The 26855-nt window shown below is 29.5% G+C and overlaps 1 protein-coding gene across 2 annotated transcripts in view; it reads left to right on the top strand.

Annotated features, from left to right (window-relative positions):
- The window catches only part of LOC121117629 (cell adhesion molecule Dscam2), a 217844-nt gene that overhangs the window by 167115 nt on the left and 23874 nt on the right, over nucleotides 1-26855 (top strand). Inside the window, exons 13-15 of one of the 2 annotated variants that reach the window (XM_040712072.2) lie at nucleotides 9217-9375; nucleotides 10067-10351; nucleotides 18604-18726. In XM_040712072.2, the coding sequence (XP_040568006.2) occupies nucleotides 9217-9375; nucleotides 10067-10351; nucleotides 18604-18726 (567 nt within the window). Of the gene's footprint in view, nucleotides 1-9216; nucleotides 9376-9514; nucleotides 9803-10066; nucleotides 10352-18603; nucleotides 18727-26855 lie in introns of both variants that reach the window. The other variant, XM_040712070.2, reaches the window with a different exon arrangement.

Genomic DNA, 26855 nt, shown 5'->3' with positions numbered 1-26855 from the left:
AGGCTAGGGTCAATAGAAGACACGTTTATTTTATAGAGTGGAACACTATTTACGCTTTTAATATAAATTGACTTCATCATAAAGTAGAATCTTTGTGGAGCGTAAACTTTGGACATTTATATTTCTAAAGAAAGGGATGCATCAACTGTAATTTTTTTTTATCCATTTAGAAAGAAGCTCCAACAAGGGATTCTAACTGCTATTTTGTACATAAGAAGGACCAGAGGGATAAAGGAAGCTTTCAGATAAATTACTTTTCTGAAAAATGAAGTACATATGAATGTACAGGATCATTGACAAAAAATAATGGGTCATGCAATGAAATATTAAACTGTTCATAAATTTTGATAAATAAAAAATTTCAATGAACATTTGCGATATTGTACATAGCATACACCAGAGTTTCAAAAGCCAATAAAAAAGCCCCTTGACTCAATCACATATTTAACACAGTGCCGGAAACAATTGATTTTTGCACAAAATATAAGTTTCACTCCCTTGTGATGGATGCCTTAAGCAGGTTGAGATTTAGGTGGGAGTAGCACCCACCCAAAAATTGTGCAACAGATTCCAATCTCGTGATAATAGTGTCTGTTATGAAAAAAAATGATAAAATTTTTAAAAAAAGTAAAAATTTACTTCATAGGCATTGTATCATAATATGTTTTTATTCTTTACCTGATATATGTACTATTTTACGCTCCACGGTTTGAATTCTAACACTGATGACCAGGCTATATTTCATTTTAGTATATAATAACACTTTTGTTACAACCAGCTATTTTTGATTGTGCAAATGTATGTGAGTAAGTACTGCTTCTTATATATTTAATAATTTGGAAGCATACATAAAACTACTGACGTATTTTTCTTTTTTGTAGGGGGAGACGATACTTATAAAATGATTAAAAAATGGAAACTAATCAAAAAAGTATAATTTTAGACATTCTGATGGTTATAAAATTAAAATTATTACTATAGAAAATCTACTCAACAACCAAAATTTTGAGAAAAGACATCATCTGTAATATTTTAGAGTAAAAAAACGTTTTATTTCATTTTTAGAATTTTAAGTCATTTTTTTAAATGATAATAAATTATTAAATAATTATGATGGTTAAAGTGATTTTATGATCTCTCATATTACATTTATTGATAAGGACAATAAAGTTATTTATAGATAAAAGAAAAAAGTAAACTTTTAAAAATAAGCCGTCAGAGTTAAGTTGGGGTTTACATTATAAATAATACCTTTGTAATTGAAATATTTAGATATTATTTTCTGTTGAAAAATATCTGTAATAAACTTTTACCAATTGTCCAATAATAATAATACTAAAACAACCTAAAGTGGTATGATTTTGTTTGCTCCCTATATACTAATTGTATCCTTATAGTCCAAATTAGGATCTAAACTAATAGATTTTGGGACTAACACCGATGCTGATTTTTTGTTGTGAAAAACAATTCACAAACCAATTAATCGGAATATGGTTTTCTACAAATTAAACTTTGAAAATGTAGTTGTAACAATCATTCAAAAAACCAGAGACTCATAAAACAAAAACTATATGATTTAAAAAAAATTATGTGTCTCCAATTGTGTTTTATTGCATTAAAAATATAGCAATGTTTGAGATTTTAGATGCAAGTTTATTGACTTTTGATTAATTAATCATACAACAAGCAATAATTGTTTTGAAAATTTTCATACTTTGAAGGGATTAAACTTGTCTTAATTAAATATGAAAGAGCAAGAAAACTTACAAAATAGATACTCCTTTAAGGTCTGAGTGTTTGAGGGTGAAGCAAATACTTGATCTCGGTTTTAAAAAAATGGTGATGATATTTTTTTTCAAATAAAAAAAAATATTTTGTTTTAAAGGGGACAAAATATCAGTAATCATCTGTAAATTTATCCGATTACTGATTATTATTACCGAGTTATTAACTTTGCTCGGATACAAACATATAAGTACTTTATTGCAAAACATTTGCATGCACTGCAAATTGCAATACACTGTCCATAAAAAGGATCAAAAATGACAATCTCCCTAGATATAGCCTGATTAAGTGGCTTATACAATTAGATTTATATACTTAAGTAGGTATGTACAATTAATGCATGCCTTTAATCAAAATATCATAAGTCCATACGTCAAAAAGTAATTATCATTTCATTTTTCCCTATGTCCATTCTATATATATAGTTACTAGTGTTAAGACTCGGTCCCAGACCGATTTTTTTTTTTTCAGTTTGAAACTGAAGTGATTTTTTCTAGACTGATATTTCGTTTAAGAACACGATTTCTATTTGTAGACTGTAATTTAATCGTTGACAAATCCAGACCAACTTTTTCTTTCTGACCAATATAGAACGATTTTTTCTTTGAAATCAATCCGAATGTGCCGGGACTCTAAAATATTGTATACATTTCAACACTTCCTTCTATTGAAAAAAATGATATAGATATTTCAAAATTTGTACACATATTCCCTGAATTTTCTGACCGAAGTACATAACATAAAAATGTATTATGTTTGGAAAAAGAAATAACAAAAATTGTCCTGCAAATTAGGTAAAATTTAGTAACACTTCTTCCCATTGAAAATGTATTTTTTTTTTAATATAATAAATGATCTAGAAGTCTTAAACATCTTATTCAAACGGACAATGTTTCCCGACTACTCATATTTAAAAATGTAATATGCAGGGATGTAAAAATCTTGGAAACTCTCGTGAGAATAATTTTAATAAGTATGAGATGGTTGGTTACCTGTAAGAAATTATTATTGTTGTAAATTGTGTATCCCTATTTTGAAAATTCAAACGGTTTAGCAAGCAAGGAAGAAAACAGTTTTTATAGTGATCACTCAATAGCGGCAGATAATTTGTCTTCTATCAAAGTTGCCAACATATTATATATATTTTTTTTTTGTTACACTCACGAGGATTTAGACAATTTGCTCATCTCAACTAATATGATAAATAAATGGAAAAGTATTTTTATTCTTTTAGGTGCACCATTTTTTAATTAAACCTCATGAATAAAGCTACAGATATCAATTTCAAAAGTACTTCATAATTAAAATAGAAAAAAATAAAATATGAGGTCGATTTTTCGTAGAGCAAAGGTCAAGTAAAACTATGGATTATTACCCTATGGATCCTTCCGTATTGTCTATTATGTTGTTCGGGGATTTTGTGAAGTAGTTCTACTTCATTTTACTTCCCGTTGCTAAATCAGTTGTTCTCTTCAGATTATGAAAGAATATTTTAAACGTGGTACATCACAAAGGGGCGTCTGTTAGAGGTGAACTGGAAGTGCTGAGCCACCCAAATTAAGGATCAATTAATACTATTTTGAGAATTGATATGGATTTTCGAATTTTTTTCCAAAAGTTTAAATTTTTGAGAATATCTATACATTTTTGAAAAATTAAATATCTAGGAATTTTTTTCAATCAATTAAATTTAGAATTTTTTTTCTAAAAAATTGAAATTTTAAAATTTGTTTGTAAAAATTAACTTTTTAAAACTTTTTTTCCAAAAAATTTCAATTTTTTATTTTTTAAATCCAAATACCAAGCATTTCCCCCTTGATAATATAATCTTGCAAATCTCTTAGCACTAAAAATACTATGTGCTGGTAAATTGGTACTTAGATTAAATAAATATTTTACAAGTGGTTCATCACTAAAAAATAAGGTTGAGAATCTCTGATAAAGATCATCATTATTATAGTTAGCAAAAAAAAAATATATATAAATATGTATCAATGAGTAATGTTTAATGTTTAGACTAGTTTAAATACTAGGTTATTTAAACATCCCAACAGGACTCATGGGAATAAAGGAAAAAATTAATTCAATGAAGAACATACACATCAATACTTTTATTATATGATGTAACCTATTTTTTGGACGAGAAACAGAAAAAAGGCCAAAATCAGTTGGTAGTTAGCCAATTCTTCCAACTGCAAATTTATTACTTAATAATTCTGGGGAATTGTTGATAGCTTATCAAGAGTCCATTCAAATATACCCAATCAACATTCAGAACACTGATTAGTAGAAAAGAAACAAACAAAGAAGGACCGCTGACAACAAAATACACTGCATAATTTTGTATTAGCGAGGTAAGGCCGTGATAATGTAAAAGTGACAAGGAGTTTTTTACTGGGTGCTTGCCTTATTTAGGCAAACCAGGAATAAATATTTGGATACTCAGAAGTTTTTAATGCAACTGTGGTGTTTGGTCTACTTGTAGATATTACATTAAAAGTCTGAGGGGAATAAAAACTAAGCCTATTATATTTATGATTGTTTTGGGGGAAATCTATACTACAAGTATACCAATGTTAATGCTGAAGGCACCGGAACAGTTTCTCGCATATCTTGCCCTTTGTATTTTCTTCCTCTATGGTTCGTTTCACTAAAAATAAAAACGGTCTCAGAACAGTTTACGATTTTTGGACCAAAACCAAAGAAACAGGGGAAAAATGCTCCTAATTATATGGTAGTCAGGGGCGTCTACAGAGGTTGGGCTGAAGGGGTTGTAGCCCTCCTCCAAAGTAAGGATATTTTTCTTTTTACTAGAAAATTTAATATTTGAAATTTATTTTTAATTTTTTTTAAATTTTCCAACAAAAGCTGTAAATTTTTTAAATTTTTCTCCAAAAAATTTAATATTTTGTGAACTACTGGAATTTTTTTCAAAAATTTGAAATTTTTTGTGAACGGCTGTGTTTTTTAAATTTTTTTGAGAAAAGTTATAGATTTCTGAATTTTTTTTCAAAAAAATTAATTTTTCGACTTTAAAAAAAATTCTATAACCCATTCTCCCCACCCCCCTAAAATATAACCCTGCAGAAGCCCCTAGTAGTAGTTCGTCAATTCTTCTGAACTATAGAATTTTTATTCAATAATTGTTGGGGGTATGGTTTACAGCTTAAAAGAAGTTCATTCTAAAAGGAATAGAACACTGTTCAAAAAGAAAAGTAGGAGAAACATCGATAAAAAATAAAGTATACATTTTTGTGTTGGCGAAGTAACGCCGTGAACAATCGTGGTTAGATTTATTATGAGAGATATTCCATTAAAAGTAATTTAATTCTGATGTACATACGAATAAAAATATCCATCTATGTACTACGGTATGTATGTAGCAGCAGTAACCACATACAAAAGAACTTTTAAATAAACGAAAAATATGCTCACACAAACACAAAACAATAATAAATTGTATAAATACCACCATTCTTGAGTCAAATGAAAAAAAAAAGGATTTTTTCATTTAATTTGAAAGACAAACTCTAGGAAAGAAAAAAGTGATATTCATTAAATCTATATATACATATTTAGAGACAAGTTTTAAAAACTTATAATATTTAGTTTTTGACATAATAACTTGAGTAATCAATAAGCAAATAGTATATATATATATATGGGGTACAGTACATGGGTGCTTATAATGAATCATATCATGATTCATGTAGAGAAGTAGTTAGTTGGTTATGGGGAGACTCTCTGACTGGAATTAATAATGAGTTGATACCAGGTGTTACATGGAATTTAGAGCACTTTTCAATCAGAATGTCAATAACAAGTATTTATATAAAAAAATGCCCCTATATTTTTTTCAATTTTCTTCATACACTCCTTGAAAACAATGACTTATTAGGTGGGGTCTAAAGGCTGCACAGAGGTTGTAAATAGTCTCAGCATTCATGTTATCCCAGTGTTCATTAACGAAGTCCTTTAGGGTGGCAGTATTTAGGCGGCATGTGGCTCAGATCCTTGACTCTACGTGGGTCCAGAACGTAAAGTCAAGTGGGTTCAAGCCACATCGACTTAGGCCAGAAGTACAACCTGCTGCTGTTTTCATGAAGGAACTCCAGTGTGGCGTTTGGATTTGTCACTGCTATAGAAGACGGTTCTTTATGAGGTTGCTGTTGGAGACTTTGAGCGGATCAAAAATCTCTATGGGAGTTATTCCCACCTAGAGAAATATATTTTCATCCAAACATCTCTTCTGAGCAGAAAAACGAGCATAAGCTCATGCAACACCCCATACATATACTTAATGATTTATTCATTGCCTTCTTTAAGGTGATTTTTCCTTTATTTGCCTCAAGGAGGTAGAATATAATTAATTTCTTATACAGCTTTACTAATAACTTTGAAAGTTGATTGAATATATGTACTAATAATATGCCTCTGTACATAAGTTGTTGATTTAATTGCTTATCTAGAAATTTTTAGCATTGATGGGGAGGGATGAACAAACCTTAGAGCAGTTAAAGAATTTATTAGGCCGTATTCGCTCCTTTAAAAAATTGGGTCAAGAGAGAATTAATAAAATTCATAATACCTATATCAGTGATTCTCAAACTTTTTACATTGTGACTACTTTTGAAAATATCAAAATGTCCATCCTCAAAGTACCACACTTATTTAAAACTTTTAATATTTGATAATTTTTAACATAATGCTATAAAAAAATATACAATTTTAGTCCGCTGAGAATTTGCATTCCCATCTAAACTCAAAGATCCACGTATTATGAAAGAAATCGCTTAGCATATTTAGAGAAACACTGGTCTAGAGCATTCCCACAAGAAAATAAGTATGAATCGTTTTCATTTAAACTACCCTCTAGACCGATGATATTCAGTCCATAGAATGAAAATTCAAAATAGCTCAGTATTAGTAAACGGTCTGAAATTATGGCTGGACCAGAATATTTGTTCAATTCGGTCTAGAAAAATTACTTCAGACCAAACCCAGTCGTAAACTAATATTTAGCAACTTTTTCTACATAGTGGTAATGTTTATACACTGCCCCCCCCCCCCTTGAGTAATTTTTTTTTTTTGTTAAATTAATTTTTCTGTAAATAGCTATGGATTTAAAATTTAATTTTTGATTTTTTTTTTCCAAAAAAAATATTCTTTGGGAGTGAATAGCTGTCTATTTTCGGAAAAAATTTCCAAAAATATTCAATTTTCTTTGAATAAATATAGATTTTTGAAAAAAATATATACATATATATTAGTATATAGAATACTGCAAACATCCCTGTAGCTTCAAAATCACAAATTATCACCAATACTGTTTTCTCTAGTTGAATCTAAAAAAGAGATAGATAGATATAAATTGGGTAATGCTAAAGCAGTCATAACTTTCTTTATACCATCTATAATCTACCCTCTGTAAATATTGACTTCAATTGAATCGTATTACGTGATGGATACCTACATCCTAAAACAACAGCTCTTATTTTATACGATGAAATTTTTTCTTCTCAGATAAGATTATGTATTTATCATTGAGTACTTTTTGATATGTGTCAGGTACGTACCTATAAAAGGACATCTTTAAAATCAGATCTTTATGCTTCTATGTAGGTATAAGCCGATTTTCTCACTTTTTGTTGTCTGTTTTCATAAGGAGTTAATCTCTTTGACAGTTTTTTTCGCTTTTGGTTCATCTCATTCTCAAAGTCTTCAAACCATGTTGTACATATTTACATTTAATAATTGATTTAATTAACAACAAAAATATAATGTCAATTTGAATCTAGTGTCTCTATCTCGTATTGGATCAGTCTAATAAACCTTAAAAGATGGCGTCCAGTACTAATAATATTTGTCAGTCCTAGGCCTGTAGTTTACGGCCTTTTATGATAACTATAACAGCTCAAATCACTCGTTTACTACCTTCCAGCTGTATAAGCAAAAAATTTAAATAGACAAAAATAAGTTTAAAGTAGGATTCGTGTTTCTAGACACTTTTTATAATAGGTTCTAAATTTATTTTATTATTTTTTTTTTAAAATATTATTCGATTCTGTCTAGGAGTGAAGAAAATAAAATAATAAATAGGACCTCAATGCTGAAGGACCAACGTATTGGTCCTCCTTAAGACTGTTGAATGGTAAAAAAGATCGGATTGATGTAAAAAAGACTGAAAAGGGGGGGGATTAGCAGATATGGGACGATTCCAAAAAATAATCTGATGCTGATTCAAATTCATTAATATTTTAAATAAAAAATAAAATAAAATACAATTTAGCTATCATGGTAAAAAAAAAGTATGTAGTTTTTTTTGGGGGAGTGGGGGGAGGTGGAGGTTTTTAGTTTTTTGAACTTTTTATAGAAAAATTTCAAATTTGCAATTTGATATTTCAAAAAACCACTACTATTCACCAAAAATTTCAAAAAGCAATGGCTATTCTTAATGAATCTACAGCCATTTACAAAAAATATTTTATTAAAGAAAAATTTTTAAATTCCACAGTTGCTCAAAAAAAATTAAAAAATTTAGGATTTTTTTTTTAAATCTCAATTGTTTTCAAAAATATAATTTTTTTCGAAAATAATTTTAAAAAATTAAATTTTTAATATAAAATATTTTCAAAAAAAATTATTATATTAAATTTTCTTGTAAAAAGCAAAAATTCCTATATTTTTTTTTTTTTTTTGGGGGGGGTATTTTTTTTTTCATTACTTAAAAAGAAAAAAAAAAATATTTAAATAACAGTAATAAATCAAAATCGCAAATTAAACATTATTTTAAGCATATTTTTTTTTTCAAAATTAAGAGTGAATTACATTTGTATTCTACTACCAATATGAATCTATTTCTATACTCTAATTATTTTAATTAACACATTGAAGGCGAACCCAATTACCCTTAAGTTATTAAAATTGATCGTAACCATAAAATGAAAAATTGATAGCTTTATTTGGAAAGACCATATCGGCCAATTATAAATCTCTTGAATAAAAAAACAAAAGCTTTGAATCATTGCTAAAGGTCTTGGTTATCTTAATTCATCCCAGAATTTTTAATAGAAAGCCAATAATTGATCAATTATGTCTATGAAAAATATGATTTATGTATAAATAAAGTATAAAAATATATTGGGATTTACTCTTTTTCTTGATTTTTGTTCAAGGTTGTTTTTATATTGACGTACCACTTATGTGCTACTCCCAAAATGATGAAAAACTTTTTTTTTTCCAGACACTGTCTTTTATGATATATTATATAGATGGAGTAAACACTATAAAGTTACTTCTTTCGAAATGAGCAAACATTGTCTTCATTTTCTTTTTCAATTACGTTGTATTATTACTATTAGTAATAGAAGTTATTACATTACACTCCATTTAAGTCCACTTTTTCTTTCTTTCTTTTCCCCCTTTTTTTAGACGGACAGAAACTTCCATTTGATCGCCGTCATCTTGTCTTTGACAATGGTACATTAATCATATCCAAAGTCATTCGAAAAGACACTGGACGCTATTTCTGCACAGCATCAAATCGTCAAGGGACGTCAGCTTCTCAATCTGGAGATTTAAAGGTTCTAGGTAAGAAATTTGGTGTTTTCTTCTTATCCAAAGTACATATTATCTCAATATTTCAAATGCCAATTTAAAATGAACATTAATAACTTATTGAATTTTCTAAAAATTTGCTTTATTTAAAAAAAAAAAAAAAAAACTCAAGTTCCTCCAACAATCAATCATTTCTCTGTTGGAGAGCATCTACGCCTAGGTCAAAGAGTTTCCATGCTTTGTTCCATCACGGATGGAGACCTTCCCATCAGTCTAACTTGGTATCGCAATTCTGAGCCTCTATCTGATGGAGGAGATGGGATTTCTCTAACTCAAATCGGTGACTACGAATCTGTTTTGAGGATTGATGATCTCAAACCACAGCATAATGCAAATTTTACTTGTGTAGCAAAGAACTCGGCTGGAATTACTCAGTACTCGCAATATCTGAGAGTCAAGGGTATAGAGGAGGAATTTCGCTTATTCCTTTATTTCGTTTTTTATGTATTTTAGCACATCGGCACAACGGCACCATTATATATTTAATTACTTCACTCAATATATGTATCTATGCACTAATTTATCAACTTTTTTTTTTTTTTTTTTGTATCAAAACCATTGCACATATAAAACACACACAATTATTATCACTATCACTAATTTCTTTCCGACGCACTTTTTCTGAGTTTGTATTGCACAAATCTTTTATTTGTTCTTTTAATAGTCGCACCCGTCGTAGAGTCATTTACCTTTCCAAAGAATTTAACTCGAGGTAAGCGTCTTCGAGCCATTTGCACCATCATAGAAGGAGATCTACCTCTTGATGTTTCTTGGTCAAAGGACGGATCTCCTTTGATAGATGTACCCAATGTGCGAATCACTCGGATCGATGAGTACACAAGTCTATTAGCCATTTCTAAACTGGAGAGTCTCCACACAGGGAATTACTCTTGTATGGCAGAGAACGCCGTGGCTAAACATTCAACTTCCTCATATCTCACGATTAAAGGTAATCATTCGCTAGGTTTGTGAAATTAAAAAAAGTGGATTAAAAAGTATCCGTGTATTTTGACAAACTGTTTGTATAATTATAATTGTTTAAGAGGGATGATGCATACAATCTAACGAGAAACTAACAGAAAAAAAAGCTTTTTAATTTGTGCAATTTTCTTGGTTTCTTTTCTGTGAGTCTTTTTTCCTTATCCTGTCATTAAGAGATTCTTTTCTTCCGAAGAATTTAACATTTTTTCATTTTTTCTTTTTTTAAATAAGGGTTTTATTTTTCTTTGCGTGTGTATGAATATACATATGTACATACAATATAATTATTTTATTCATACTTACAAATCAAATTAGTAGAAACACACATATCAAGGCACCCCTCCATTCTCCTTCTCATTCCATGATTCAATTTGCTATATGTGCACATATACTTATATTTATGACTCAATATACGTAAGACATTCATATGAAGCACATTTATGGAGTAAAACATGACTTCCCTTTAGAGAATACTTACAACACGACTTTCATTAATTGATTGAAGCTCCTCTCCCACTATATAATGTAATTACTGTCAAAAACAGTCATTATATACAAGACAATTTTGTGTGTACATATACATCACTTTAATTTTATATAAAAGGACTTGCCTCTGGGAAAAATATATATATGTAACCTCCAAGTCATTTATTTTTATACAAATATGTACTTATTTATGGATACTTATCATGGATCCTAGTACGTGAGTGGACAAATACTTTATACATATATATACTAGGATGTACCCGTACTTTATTTCGAATTATTTTATTAATACATAGTACGACAAACTAGCTAATCCTTTTTTAATTCGTATTTAATATATGTACGTTCTCCCTTTCTCATTTTTTTGGATTTTTAAAGATCTTTTGATACATTGTTTTAATCTATACCCCATAACTTAAAAAAAACATGGGGAAAAATTTCAAAAAATCTAATTTCTTGGAATTTTTTTTTTTTTTCAAAAATCCATAGTAATTTACAAAAAATAACATTTTTACCCATAATTTTGAGTAAAAATTTTCATCCTGACCAAAGAATTTCCCAAGTAAAAAGCAAAAGTTCCTTTTTTTTTCTATAACCCCTGCAGATGCCCTCAGGTCACATATTATATATTTGATTTAACACTAGGAATTAGTACCCCCATTAGCACAAAAAATTTCCAAATGACTTTTATACTTTCAATCCAGGGTAACTATATAATAAAATACTATATGATCACTAATTAATTCAATAACGTCAGTGGTCTTAAATGACCAAAAACAGAACAAAAAAGTCAACATAAGTATTTACTGACACCCTTCGTGTATGACTGCAAGATTTCATTTATTCTTACAAACTATTTTTTTAATATGACGGCACGCTCGATGCTACCTTCAAAACATATGCAAGAGTTCATTGATATAACTATTTTGCTATTTTTTTATATTAAAAATGTCTGATCGGAGTACATTAAGGAAGACAAAGTTTGCTTTATTAATATAAATATTATTAAGTTCCCTTTACAAAAGTAGAAATGAAATCATTGCCCTCAAGCCATCATTTCAAACATAAACAATATATAATTCACTTTCAATAAATAAGAACACTAATAATCGTTAAATCTAAATAGACAAATCAACAGCTGAACAAATAATATATGGTAAATTTTCATTCTGTGAGGATGGTATAGCATTGTGATAAACAGAGCTTTCTAAAAACAATGACAATTAATTATTTCGTAAGAAACAGAGGGAATGATATAATGATATTTGGTGGTAATAAGTCAATGCTTCAATAATCTATCAGAGAAAATTAGTACAACCATTTAATCAGTTATATACACATATACACGTTAACCACATATGTAATGTATGTAAATACATTTTATTAATACTAAGTAATGAAGAAATTCATTCCCATCCATCTTAATAAATCAATATCGACTTTTTCTCTTTGACTACTAAAGTGCTTAAACAAGAATATAATTTTTTTTTTTCTGCAACTTTTGATTATACATAAAGTACATATAGATTTAAATAAGGATTTTTGTTTTTTTTTGCAATTCAGACATCATTAAATAAGTACATACCGTAAAATAAAAAACTTGTTTAAAGAGTGCACCATAACTGATTGATTTATGTATTTATTTGTGCTACTCAACCATATTATGTTACTCTTTAGAAAATTACAATCCTTACAAAAGTTATGATTTTAAGTAAGAGCATTCTAGGAAAACTCTACACATGGAATCCGTACTCATTTTTACCTCTTCTCTTTTTTTTACCTACTAAGGGATAATCTTTATATCTTACTATTAGTACAATAGATAGTGGTGAAAATTGTTAATACTTTGAGCATGCTAAAAAAACCAAAAATCAGCAAGGTAACCCTGACAATTTAAAGAATATTTTGAAGGGGAGTAGTTTAGCTGTCCTGACGTTTCATTAGATCATCTACAATCCTCTGTGACCAGAAGGGAGGTAGGGAGAAGACAATAAACAAAGGAAATTGTCAAGAATTCCTGCAATGTCGTTCTTCAATTCTATTCAAATTCTAACAAGGTCTGACAATAAGTAATCGCTGTAGCTTACGGACAACACGCTCGGGATAAGTTATTCTCTTGAACTTAATTTGTGTATTTTCGCGCCTAGGTTATTATTAGACAAAGAAATATACTTTATGTTCATGGATTTCACAAAAAGATTCCTAGGTCAGATGGAGCAAATCTAATACTATAATGTTTACTTATACTTAATCAGTGCAACTCCATCTAATCAATTAAAGGAAATTTAAAAAAAAAAAATGGAATAAGTTCACTGCAGAGGAGTTAAATAATAATGAGAGCAGCTGAGGAAAAAACTCATTCTTCAGATTACCACTTCAAAAAAAGCGGGCCAGCTAACAGTACACACGATTTAAATAACAATTAATATTTATAAAATGAAAGGAAGAATTGAATAAGGGTGTCTCGTTTTGGTGTTGCTGAAATAATAGGCTAGCTCACTTATGAAGCAGTGCTGCATCCACTAAATTTTTTATGGAAGCAGTACTTTAATGCAGACAAGTTTAAATCAATCAAGTTAATATGGTGATGCATTGGACAGTGGGGTTGCTTTTAATACACTTCGTTTTGTTTTTTCAAAAACTTAGTCGGCTGAACCTTGTAAAGTTTCTCGCAAACCTGCTGTTGTCCTTCTTCAGGCCGGTATTAGAGTCACTCAAGCAAGTCGGAGGTATATAGACGTTCATTTCTTGATGGTGAAACCACCACAAATAAGAACAGAGCCTTGAAGAAAAACCTCGATCAGAGTAGCCTGAAAAGCTTAGCAGAGTGGCAAAAACTGGCATTGCAAAGTCATTGGGAAAATCTCATCAATCCCTGCGAAAACTTTCAAAACAGCTCACAACTAAAGTACAGTCAGTAGGGAAAACATGGTTATTGTTATAGTTTTTTTTCTAGTGAGACAAAATTAAGGAGACACCCTTTATTTTGAATATTTTGCATTTTGGGTATATTATTCAAGTATGAATGTTTATGGTTCAAAATGTAATGCCTGATATTTTGATACCGTAAAGTAGTAGTGGTCAACAATACTTATTACTTTCAAGGTAGAATCAAAACCCACCCATTTAAAGAGTTAAAATCTCTCTAAACTTGATGTGTAACATTTACAAGAAATAAAAATACCTACATTTTTTTTTACATCAAGGTTACTTAGAGGGTTAGGCCATTTATTATACGATTGTTTAAAGTATAATTCATTTTTTCTTTCACAACTATTCTATTCTTTAAAAAAAATAGCGATTAGTTGGTCAAGAAAAAGAATAGAGAAAAAAGAGTGCATGTCCCATGTATGGAGTATTCCTTGAAACATTTGAATTCTATTATTTCGTAAATATAGCAAAAATAAGCTTTGTAAAAAATTAAAAGAGTGAACGGATTTTTTTTTGTTCAAAACGCAGATTAAAATATATTTTGAAATCTCCAAGAGTGTCACATTATTTTATCTTATTCAACCTTTCAAAAGGGGCTTTCTTTTTCTGTCTCCTTGGCCAAATGAAATGCTTTCAATTCAAATAAGTGTATTCTACATATAGTAAATATACCCATATTATGTATATAGTACCTAGTACCTACATAGTATGTATGAAGACCCCTTTTTTAGCTTTCGTTTTTTCAACTTTTTCTTTGTATATATATATATATATGAATCTATCTCTGAATATGTAAATTTAAATATAAAATTATACCTCTGTTGGTTTGAATATATATAATAACAAGTCTATTGGAATATGAAATTTAATAGCCTCTTGGGATATAATATCTTCACATTTACCATCTTTATTATCTTTTGACATAAGATTTTTTCTATATTCTTCTTTTTTTTGTGCAAAATATCTTGAATACGCGCAGAATCCCATTTAATGTTTGAATTGAATTTCTATATATAATGTATTATTTTTCTGAATTTACATGTCTCCTCTTCGTGCCTTTCGCTCTCTTTCTGAATATACATATGTGTATATTATACATACACTGCTCAGTACAATCAAATATATATGTAGATATACAAACACAAAAAAGAGTAAATTCCATCAAAAAGTCGATATGTACATACATACATACAAACAAAAATACATATATTAGGAGAAAAATGCTTAAAAAGAGTTTGAATGTCATGAAAAGATATAAAAGGAAGTGATTGGTTTGCGACTCCCTTTACTGCAGTATGAATGAGTATTAATATGCTCTATTTTTATGAATTATTATAAAATATATATTAGAAGCAAACAGTCCCTGTTGATTCAGAAAAAAAGACTGGCTATAACTACAGGGTGAGGACTCAAAAATTAGATAAATTTGAAAGCTGCTTTCACTTTTACACATTTTTATGGAAATTTTTTGAAAGCAAAATTGTAGAATACACTTATTCAACAATTTTTTTTCTCTTTTTATTCAAAATGTCCCCTCCATTCAAAATAATGGCTTGAATACAGGAACGAACAGAGACATAGCTTTCCTTGATGAAGTCCGAGGACAAGTTGTTCCACTCTTCCGTGATAACGGCCTTTAGGGTATCGACATTCGGGTGAGAAGTGTTGTTTGTCTTCCCTCTTAAGATGCACGTCAGGTGAGGACAAAGTCCAGAATTCCGGCATGTTATCCCTGCAGAAATTCTGCAAGTTCTTGCACATGTGTGCCGGGGCGCCGTCATGGCTAAGCACATAGTTGTCCCTGGGGAACGAGCTTTCTACCATAGCAAGACTTGATGCCTGATGACCTTGTAGTGGACGTCCATAGTGACTTTCTCGCTGGCCTAGAAAAAAGTATGGGCTCATCTTACTGCCGTCGGACGCCACGACGCCGAGGAACAAGACCTGAGCTGAATGTGTGGTTCTGAAGGTTCCCTGAACCTGAGCTCTTGATTCAGCAAAGAAGCGATCATTTCTCTTGTTCAGAACAGCGTCCACTGTGAAGATATTCTTGTCGGAGATCAACTTGTGCGCTGAGGAGATCCCACAACCTCTACCTTTTTTCTTGTTGCTCGGTCATTTTTGATCGCATAAAAAAACGCACAGAACAAATTATACCTTTTTGTCAGCTTTTTCGAACGGCAACAAGTATAAAGTTGTTGTACTTTTATAACTGAGGTTAGACGGCCTCAAAGAGGATTCTAATTTTTGAGTTATCACCCTGTGTGGTAGAAGCAAACAGTCCCTGTTGATTGGGAGACAAATGAGAACTATAATTATAATTGCAAAAAATTTTCGTAAAAAATCCGAAAATCAACATGATAGTCCTAATAATTTGAAAAAATATAATAAGCAACTATTTCAGCACTATTGATTACTATATATTTAAATTTTCACTCTACAAGAATTAAAGAATAACACAGGAGAACACTCATTTTTCACATATGAATTCAAGCCAAAAAAACAATTTATCCTTAAGCGCAGAATCCAAAACTGATCTCAGTTTCTCTCTCAGTCATTTGAATTCTGAAATACTTATGATTATAATAACTCGGGACTATTATCATTCAGAGTAGTTTTTTACCCCTAAAACAATCCCCAAATTAATACAGAGATTATCAAACCTTATAAATAGTGTTTTTATTGATTCTGTATCTTGTTTTGAACTCGATATATTTTATTTTTAGGCTGAAAAATGATGAAAATCGACCCTCTTCTTTAGAAACAAATGACTTATTCATAATACAGAGTGATAAAGTATGTAATAACTTAAATATTCTATGTATAATTGAGTAAAAATATTCATTTAAAAAATATGGATCTCCAAGAATTTTTGTTCTATTTTGTACTATTATCCCATTTTTTATGGCCGATGAACTAGCAAATTGTCAACATTATTTTTCATCATTTTTCAGCATAAAAATGGAAATAAATCGAGTTCATAACACGATACAGAATCAAGAAAAACACTTTTACATAAGTGTCATTAATCCTACTTTTAATTTGGGGATTGTTTTAGGGCTAAAAATGGATTTTGAACGATAATTTAGTCCCAAATTACTATAATTCCAGATCTTTTACAATTCAAATGACTGAAAGAAAAACTGCAATCCCTTTTGGATTCTGCACACAAAAATAAATTCGATTATTGTGTTCAATTCATTTGTACAAAATTCTCATCGCCTATTTCCCCACCTGTGTAATGATTAAAGTATTATAAAACAAAAAAAAAAACAAAGTTCAGGTTGGAACTTAAAAAAGTGTTGCGCTCGTCCAAGCTCATGTTTTTTAAAACTACTTATATAATTAGATTTTTTGAAAATATAATCTGACGTCACATTTTTTTTTTTCTACTTGGTAACCTGAAGAGTGTTTTTTTATTTTATTTTCCACTTTTGTTATGTTTTATTTAACTCTTGAGGGGGAATATATAAGTACTTTTTGTGCCCTAATGAATGACAGAGAGTAATAATGAAGGTTTGTTGGGACTATTAAGTGTGAGCCTTGTTAAACTCAGAGTAATATTGAAGATTGACATCAAAGTGATTTTAGATACAGAATGGAATTTTTGTTTATTTCTTTCCTCTTGTAGCTATTTGCAGCTAATTTAAATAAAAGTCATGACTGTTAAGCTACTCTTCTCCCAAATACGGTTCAAATTACCTGGGTTACCTTGTCATTCTCGGTTTCTTTTTTAGTGTAACGATAAGTCATATTTTACTACAACTTTAGCTATGATGATAAATGAAATAAGGAAGGATCTTGTCTCTAGGCACTAATAGAATTATATACTTTTGTTCCTTATAATGTCGATAAATTTTTCCATCGGGAAAATGTTTTCATATATGATATTGGTACATACATACATTCAGAAATACAAAGATCTATTGCGTTCAAACTTTTGAAAGTTTGATATTTTTTTTAATCTTTTTCTTCGAATAAGTTTTTATTTATTGAAGTAACAGTTCAATTTCTAATCTATATGCACGTACAAGATGAAACTTCCTTTCACTTTGTCGTTACAAAATGATTGACTAATTACATATACATTTTTTTAATTCCTTTATTCCTATACACGGAGACTTCACTTCATGCTTTGAGTAAAAGTGTTGATATTGGTGCAAATATAGTTTTGTGTTTTCTAACTGAAACTAAAAGCTTAGAATAATAATTTTTATTGCAATAATAAATATTAATTGGCTCCCAGGTAAAGATCATTTAACATTTACAGTCCTTTTTATTGGTATAAAAGGTGTGAATAAAGCAAAAAGAAAGGCAAGTTAAAAAATGAAAGAAAATGATTTATAATTATTGTAGCCTAGTTTTGCTTTTCATTTAATAATATTTATAATATATGAAGAAACTCTTTTAAATAAAGTAAAATGTAGATAAATGAGGTATGGAAATGACGACATTCTATTTATATTCTGCACATTTGAAATATATTAAAAAAGGGATCAAAAACCTGTATAAAGTCATAATCAGATTATCCCTCTATCAAAAGTTTTGACAGACAATTTTAACTGAATAAAGAAGAAGTGTATCAAATTAGATGAACTGTCATACTGTTTTTCCCCCATTCAATTTTTCCCGCTGACTTTCTAACTGTTTTTATTCTTTATAAGTCCAAACGCTGCACATGCAATCAAAAATCACTTTATCATCTCTTTGCACAAATGTTCACTCTTATGCACATTTCTGCACTTCAGTTCTTCCTTTTCGGCACATATATGTATATACTAATATAATTATCATTTTATATAGTTCCACCAGAATGGGTCACGAAACCTCATGATTTGGAAGCGGTTGAAGGCCAGGACGTATTTTTTCACTGTCGCGTATCAGGGGTCCCTGAACCCATGATTGTTTGGAGGAAACTAGCAAATGGTAAGTGCTTTTTAAGATTAGAACAATGGTGGTAGAGCATCTCACTTTGCGAACAAAAATGAGCCCACCTGTTTTTAAGAAATGCAAATTAGACCATTTGTTTAAAAATAATTAATAAAAAATAGATGTAATAAACAGTCTAAATTTATTTTTAACTATTAATTGGAAATACAGACTAGAACGGCGGTTGTATAGCACAACTTTCGAGAGACACATAACTAAACCGTCCGTTTGTTTTAGGGATCATTAAATAGTATATAACTCCGAACCTTTGTTTAAGAATAGTGTTCAAATTATTAATGCCCATTAATATATTTTTTATGGTTAAGGCTTGAAAATTATATAACATATTATTGTAAAGTAAAAATGATATCAAAAATGTCGTTCTAATGTTAAATTCTATTGAAATATTATGTTTTAAAAGTTATGGATGTCGTTCACTTTTAATTCAATTTTCATCACATGTTTACCTATTACATCTCTTTATTATGTATGTTTATTTAATTATACTCATGATTGAGTACCTAAATATAATATAATAGGTGATTTTATTTTTCTAGAGAAAAGTACTTGATTATATTTCTCTTAGCAAGCAAATCTTTCTTTTCTATTTCATATACTATTCTACAAATAAGATTTCTTTGTGTGTCGTAATTCTTTGATTGACACGTTTTCTAAATTTGATTATTTGCATAAATATTTAGAATCTTTGCAATTGTTACTTGAAACGTTATTTAAAAAAAAATATCTACTCATGTAATCATTTTATTGGTCTATGATGGCGTTAACTCATTCCACTAACCTTACCTAAAAGTACACTGTATTTGTTTTCAGAAGTAGAAGTTTTTACAACTTTTCCCTAATCAATGTTCTGAATATTGATTAGTTAATTTATATTTTGCTCTTAAGCTGTAAACAATTTCCAATGATAGAGAAAGAAAAATATAAAAGTGACCAGGCATGGCATTGATTTAATTTTGGTATGCTTTAGGGATATATTTGATATCTTATTCAAATTCCATTTAAAAGTTGTTTTTCATATAGAAGTACAACCCTTTAAAATGAAATAATATATGTCAAAATATTAAATTTCACCCTCACTAGGAAAACAATATAATTACGTACATACAACCACAGCAGCTGTATTAAACTTCTCATGTACAGAATATTTATTCTTTTTCTGTCTACCTAAGCCAATCAAAAATCATTTTTATAATTTTTTTCTCAATTTCCTCAACAATTATTGAATATTGATCTTATAGTTTAAAAGAATTGGTTAGCTTATCCCAACTGGAACTTTGTTTCTTAACAAAAATGTTTAAAGATACATTAAAGGAAACAACGAATTATTTTCAAAAACTCTTTCCATTACCTAGAAATTAGATTTAAAAACGTATGTACGGTTATATCATTTAAATTTTTATCATTTTTGAAGTGTCTGGTAGTTAGGCCCGGGACTTATGGACCTATTTAAAAGGTAAAAAAAAACACTAGACCTAATCATTGGATTTACACTAATGCAACTTTGGTGTTCTCTATTACCCTGAGTTTGGGGGTAATAGGGGGCTGTTGCAAAATTTAAAAAAAAATGCATATAATAGGTTGGAGAAAAAGTAATTTCGTATTTTTTGATTTCATATAATTTAAGGTCTTACTTTCCTTCAACTTGAAGTTATTTGTAATTAATTATGAAATTATGGCATTTGAGTAATTAATATGAAATAATTGCTGTTTCTTAGTATAATGAATTCAAACCGTTTGATATATGTTCTATTTTAAAATATATTAATATTGAATTTAATGCACTCATTTCACACTACTGAATGCAAAAATGCATTACAAATGACTTCAATTAAGGGGAGACTCATTTTAAATCTTAAACTATGTGTGGAAGATACATTTATGCTATGAGGGCGAAATTTCCCAGGGCAGAACTTATCTGGGCGAAACTGCCCGGAGCGTAAAATCCTAGAACCGTTCCGCTTCCTTTTGATTGCTGTAGATATGTAGCAGAGAATATTTTAGCACATGAAAAATGTGCCTTCTATTCAAGTAATAGCTCAATCTCTATGGGATCCTAGATAAAGAAAGAATGGAGTTTGTTTGTGCCCTCGAACGAAATTGTTAGGTTATTCTTAACTTAACTTAAAAATAGGTGTCATTGGTCTAAAAACGAAAATACCCCTCTTGAAGCCAGGAACAAAAATAGGACTGTTGGGGTTCAGTCTGGAAATCCTAGACCAGTCTGAGACCGTTATATTTTTTATTCGACTGAATTAGTTCGGTCCAATCAAAAAACTCGGTCTCAACCGGTCTCATATAAAAATTCTGTCTAGATTGGTCGAAAGGAAAAGTTCGGTCTAGATTGGTCGAAAGGATAAATTCTGTCTAATTTAGTCCCAAAAAAAATCGGTCTAGACCGATTTTACAAATAAATTGTTTATAATATGACATCATATGTTTTTTCAAGAACAATGACGTCATACGAAGTTTAAACAGAGATAGTTATAATTAACTTTGATCCCATCGTCTCTTAAATGTATACAGTATTTATTCTAGAGCTTATCCTGTACTTTTTGGAGGTTTTTTTTTAAAAATTAATCATATTTGATCCAGAAATAAAAATGGTCTCTCATAATATATGAGACCGAAAAAGTCAGTCCATAAATTGAGGTATATATAACTTAAGACCGAACTGAAAAAAAAAGAAATCGGTGCTGGACCAAATCTCAACACTAAAAAGTAGCTTATGTAAATCTAACGCTGAAAGGTTTTATAATGTTCTTGTTGATCTCGTGTGGGAAGAAAGATTGTGTTATAAGAATAATTATTTAAGGTAGGCCTATTAGCATTTTGACCACATGGATTTTCATTAATAAATTCAAAGGATTTGTTAACAAGGGAGAAGTTAGACTAATGCCGCTATCCTGGCTTGTTCCCCACTACTATTATCGTAGCTTCCGATAGTATTTTTCCTTAGAATCTTTAATTTCTTGACTACAACAATGACGCTTAAGTGTGAGTCTTCAGTACTTTGTCATATATATAAAATCAATGATACCAAACTTTAAGTACAATAAAATTATAAGACGATAATGAAAGTACTAAAAATACTGTAAAAGTAAATCGTTTAGTTGAGTTAATTAGTGTTAGAGTTTCACAAATACCTCTGAGTAATGCACACTACTCCTGCTAGTATCATAATTGTACAAATTAGGACATATTTTGCTTACTTCAAAATAATGGCTACTCCCTACCGTTGATAAAAAGAAGCCATGCACTCACTTTTGACACAAACAAAATACTTTTTAAGCTCTTGTGCATATAAATATATTAATACAAACATGAAAGCGATTAAAAAAATATAAAAATGGAGAAAGAGAGGATGAAGAGGGGGGAGGGGAGTGAAAGCCCTGTTGGCTATCATAAATTACTATAATTTTTGAAAGAAATAAGAAAATAAATAAATTTTAGTTTATCGTGTCGTGTCGAGGGTATTATTTATTTATTTCATTTTCTTATTTTTTAAATATCCAACAGGAAATTGAGTTTTGTTCCTCATTTAAGCTAAAGAAAAATGAAAAGAGTAAAATATATATATATCAAAGGCATGATATTATTAAGTTATAGCACTATATGAAGAAGGGACCATCATTACCTACCTATTACATATATTATATATTCTTTAATATAAATGTATAAATATCCCTACTTATTTTATGATACTGTCAATATTACTTAGTATATATTGTGTAGATAAAATACATTTGAAAATACAGGAAATGAAACGTTTATTTCTGATCAAATTCGTGTAAGTTTAATTAAATTTAACTAGAAAATTTTCATTAAAGATAACAGTAAATACATTAAGTATCTCAGATTTCAATAAATTACCAGGTGCTCCAAAAGTGTTTAGACTAAAATGAACGAATTAAACAATGATATAATTGTGTATACATTTAGTATGCAAAATGTTTTCTTTACTATAAATTATAATAATGATTTTAGAAATAATTAAACTTGAGTATGGCCACCATAGGTAGCAATAACAGCTTCTATTAGGTGTTAGTGGACCTTGCTTGCTTTTGATGTATACCTCTGGCATAGCAATCCAATGATAATTGATAGAGCCCTTTCTAGGTCTAGGATTCTAGAGGCACATAACTTTTTTGGCTTGGGAAGATACACTAAAATCCTCTTTGATGCGCTTTGGTACAGTGGACCTTTAGACATTGACCTTCACGGCTATTTTGGGTCACGAAGAGATCCGGCTTCTTTTTAATGGCATTGATTAGACCATCAATTTTATTAGACCACAACTTTTTGGTGGTTCTTTCAGCGCCTTTATCCAGGAACCCCTTGACACGGTATACAACTGCCTTTGAGCCATATTTGACCACAATAACTGATTTAGCGGAAATTCCCACAATCTTTCAACCTTTTTTTTTTTTTGAAGACTATGGGCTCCCTGTATAAGTAAAAAAATCAAATTGTTGTAGAATATACTGAGTTATTAAGTTTTAAAAAATGTTTAAAAACTTTTGCACGATCCAGTATCTCCCATAAGCTTTTTTCTTCCTTTATTTTGAAATATACATGACGTCATCAATAATTTATTGATAGTCTCGGTCTAGACTGAAATTAAAAATACCCTATTAAATAAAATAGTCAAACAGATGTAGAAAGGGACTTAATTGGCTAGTTACTATAAAATAACGTTGCTTTTTATAATGTTCACTTAATTGGTCAGATGGAGTCGAAATGATGATTCATTACTTAAAATTATACTAATATTATCATAATTGTCTTTGAATTTCCATAAACATAAAGTATATTTAATTCTTCATGTGCGACCGTGAATCAAACATATACAGATTGAGAATGATTTCTCCTGAGTGTATTCTCAACTCGTTTCAAAATGGTGAGTCGATTTTAAAATTTTTTGAAAATCCGAGTCAACTTACTTTTTATTGAGTTGGTTTGATTTTTATCACTAAATTTCATCAAATGATGTTTTGATTTTCGTAGCCCTACTGTCCCTGAGTTATTTTCTAACAGACAGACTAAACATATATGACGGTTTTGAAACGAGCTCAACGATTTCACAGTTAATTCCAATGTTAGCTTATTAGTACTCAATACTCAAAAAGCAAAACAAAACAAAAGTCGCAGAATTATTTAATATGTAGGGGCTTGCGAAGCTTTTTAAGTTTTTATCTTTCTTGTTATAACTTATCGGCTCAGTTTGAATTAACTCAAGTCTACGGAGGAATCGCCGTAGCTCATGGACAACGCGCTCGGAAGAAATTAGTATCTTGAGCTCAATGTGCGAAGGTTCACGCACAGGTGACTCCTAAAGAAAGAAATATATTTTATGTTGATTGACTTCACAGAAGATTCCTACGTTAGTTGGAGTAATTGTTATACTACAATGTTGATGATACTTAATCGGTGCAACGCCATCTAACCACTTAAAGTAACATTAAAAAAAGTCAGTACTTAAGTAACTCACAAGTCATTGAAATCAATTTTCACAAAGGACCTAGGATTTATTTAAATTTTGAACATAATAATCTCTCACAATTTCCTAATGGAAAAAACCCCATATACATAAATTATTGCACAAACATATTTACTCAATTTTCCTTGATTTTCACGTATTGGTTTTTTATATATTAATAAAAAAATTTGTTGTGCTATATTCTTCTTATTTAATAAACTTATGTTTTCATAATCAAAGGAAATTATGTACATATGCAAAAAAAAAAACACAAAAATTTGCATCGTCAGTATATTTCTCACTTTTTTCCATTAACAAAAAAATAGACAGGTTAGCAAATTTCAAATATACATAGATAGGTAAACCTAACTATAGATGTAAAAAATTCCAAATATATTTTTTCCTTTATTCAAATATATATTTTCCTTTATTCAAAATTATTTAACATTATTATTATTTTAATAAGTCATTTAGTGATTTTATTTAATATACAAACAACTACTCTCCGGGTATATTCTTAATATTATTCATAGACTCTCAAAATGGCATTGTCTTTTTTAAATAAACTATTGAAATATGTAGTTGGATTATAGCTATCTATATGTTTGTAGAAGACAAACCAATTTTAGCAATACCCTTAGTTTATCTTTCCTTTACTATAAAATGGATATTTCTTTTTCATAATACAATATTTTTTTATCTAGTCTTAGACATACTTTACCCAACAATTGAGCATTGAAATCTTGGTTAGGGAAGGTATTCCACTCGTGTAGTACTCATCTTTGCTCCTTACAAGTTTATACACTTCTAGGTATGTTTTGACCTTAGATAGATTAACCCATCAACCGGACTCTCCTAAAATTACGACATCAGCGACATTACAGCGCGTCATGTCTTTATTAATAATGATTTGTGAGAAATTGAATATATTGTATCACATGGGCAGGAAACTAGATGATAAAAAAGATAAAGTAGACTTAATATAGAGAAAACAGGATAAAAAAACCTTAAAATGGAATAATTTACATTTTATTAGTCTGTCCTAATATTTTCATTACAAAAGTTTTCCAACTACAATTCTTTCCTAGATATCCTCTTCAAAGTTCATATTTATTCTCTTTTCGCTCTACTGAAAGTGCAGCTGTTGTTTCTTACTTATTTCTGGGCAGAGTATAGTTTTCTTATACTTTTGCGTCTCGGACTTTGATTTAAACAATCCAAATAGTTGTTTTATTATTACAATACTGGACTGATGCTAACTAAGGCCCATATTTATTTTTTAAGACATATGTTAAGTTATTCTCTCCCACCCTTTTACGATACTTATTTGTCCCTTTGTTAATAAAATGCTGGCGCTGGCTTTTTTACTCTGACACTAATTTCCCTTTGAAAAAAATATTTAGTAACTTTTTTATTGATTGAAGTCACCTATAAAAATTTGTTTACTTGGTTGATAAGTAAAGAAAACAAAAATTCAATGTTTATTTGGTATTAACATACACCATATATAATTAAGTAATACAATAATTAGTCAGTTTCAACATGTACTTATTTGATACAAAATTTAAATACTGCCTATCTAATTATGTACAAGGAAACGAGTATTCATATACTTTTAATCATAGCGATATTATATATTAAGTGAATAATATTGAAAAAAGTTTGGTAATCAAAAAATAAGCTGTTAAACAATTTAATAAAAATCGATGAAACACGATTATTGGAGTATAGGATATCGAATATATATGTACATGTATAACTAATAATATATTTAATCACCATAAGTATAACTAATAATATATTTAATCACCATCAGTCAAGAGGATTCAATTTGTCGACTTGGTAATTAGATAGGTTATTTAGTACCTATTATCAAAATATCCTTAGGCATAAAAGTAAATCTTTTGGATGATGTTTATTCGTATAAAAATGAAATAAAATACATACACATTGATGTTAAACGATTCCACTTCGTAGTTCTCCCGTTATTTGGATTTATCAACTTGAAGAGTGAATACTCTTTTCCGAAGGTGATGTCATTATTATTTAATTACTGAGGAGTGAACTTCCTTTTCTTTAACATTCAAGCTATCATTAATATATACAAACCAGATTGAGCATTAGCGTGTATTCATAACAGACGGAGATATCCGTAAAAATTAGTTGGGGTGTTATAATTGTAAATCTATGTTGCAGTAAGAGAATAATTGAGGATCAACGTCGGAGTAATTCTTACTCATGCCCTTGTTTATTTCTTTCACCCTCTACCCACCCTTCAAAAAATCATGTAGCTGATCTAATGAAACTTCATAAAAGCTATGCTTCCCCCTCCTCTAAAATGCTCTTAAAATTAGGAATGTTTGATTTTTTATATTATAGAAAAATATTTAATTTATCATTTAAAAAAGATATATTTAAAAATATGCATTTCCAAGGATTTTTGTACCATTTTGTGTTTTTTAAGTGATCCCATTTTGAAATATAAAGATTATCTAATCATAGTGAAGGGATTGCTTTATTGTTTCGAGATCCTGGTATCTCATTTCTAAGGATTGAGTCCCCTCTACTCCCTTATGAGGTCTGGTAGTTTTCCTCGGAGGAATTATCCTCCCGTCGTCCCTCGTAGAAT

This window comes from Lepeophtheirus salmonis, chromosome 5, assembly GCF_016086655.4.
Source record: "Lepeophtheirus salmonis chromosome 5, UVic_Lsal_1.4, whole genome shotgun sequence".
In the NCBI taxonomy this organism is placed as follows: Eukaryota; Metazoa; Arthropoda; class Copepoda; order Siphonostomatoida; family Caligidae; genus Lepeophtheirus; species Lepeophtheirus salmonis.
This window is presented reverse-complemented; position numbering and strand designations above follow the sequence as displayed.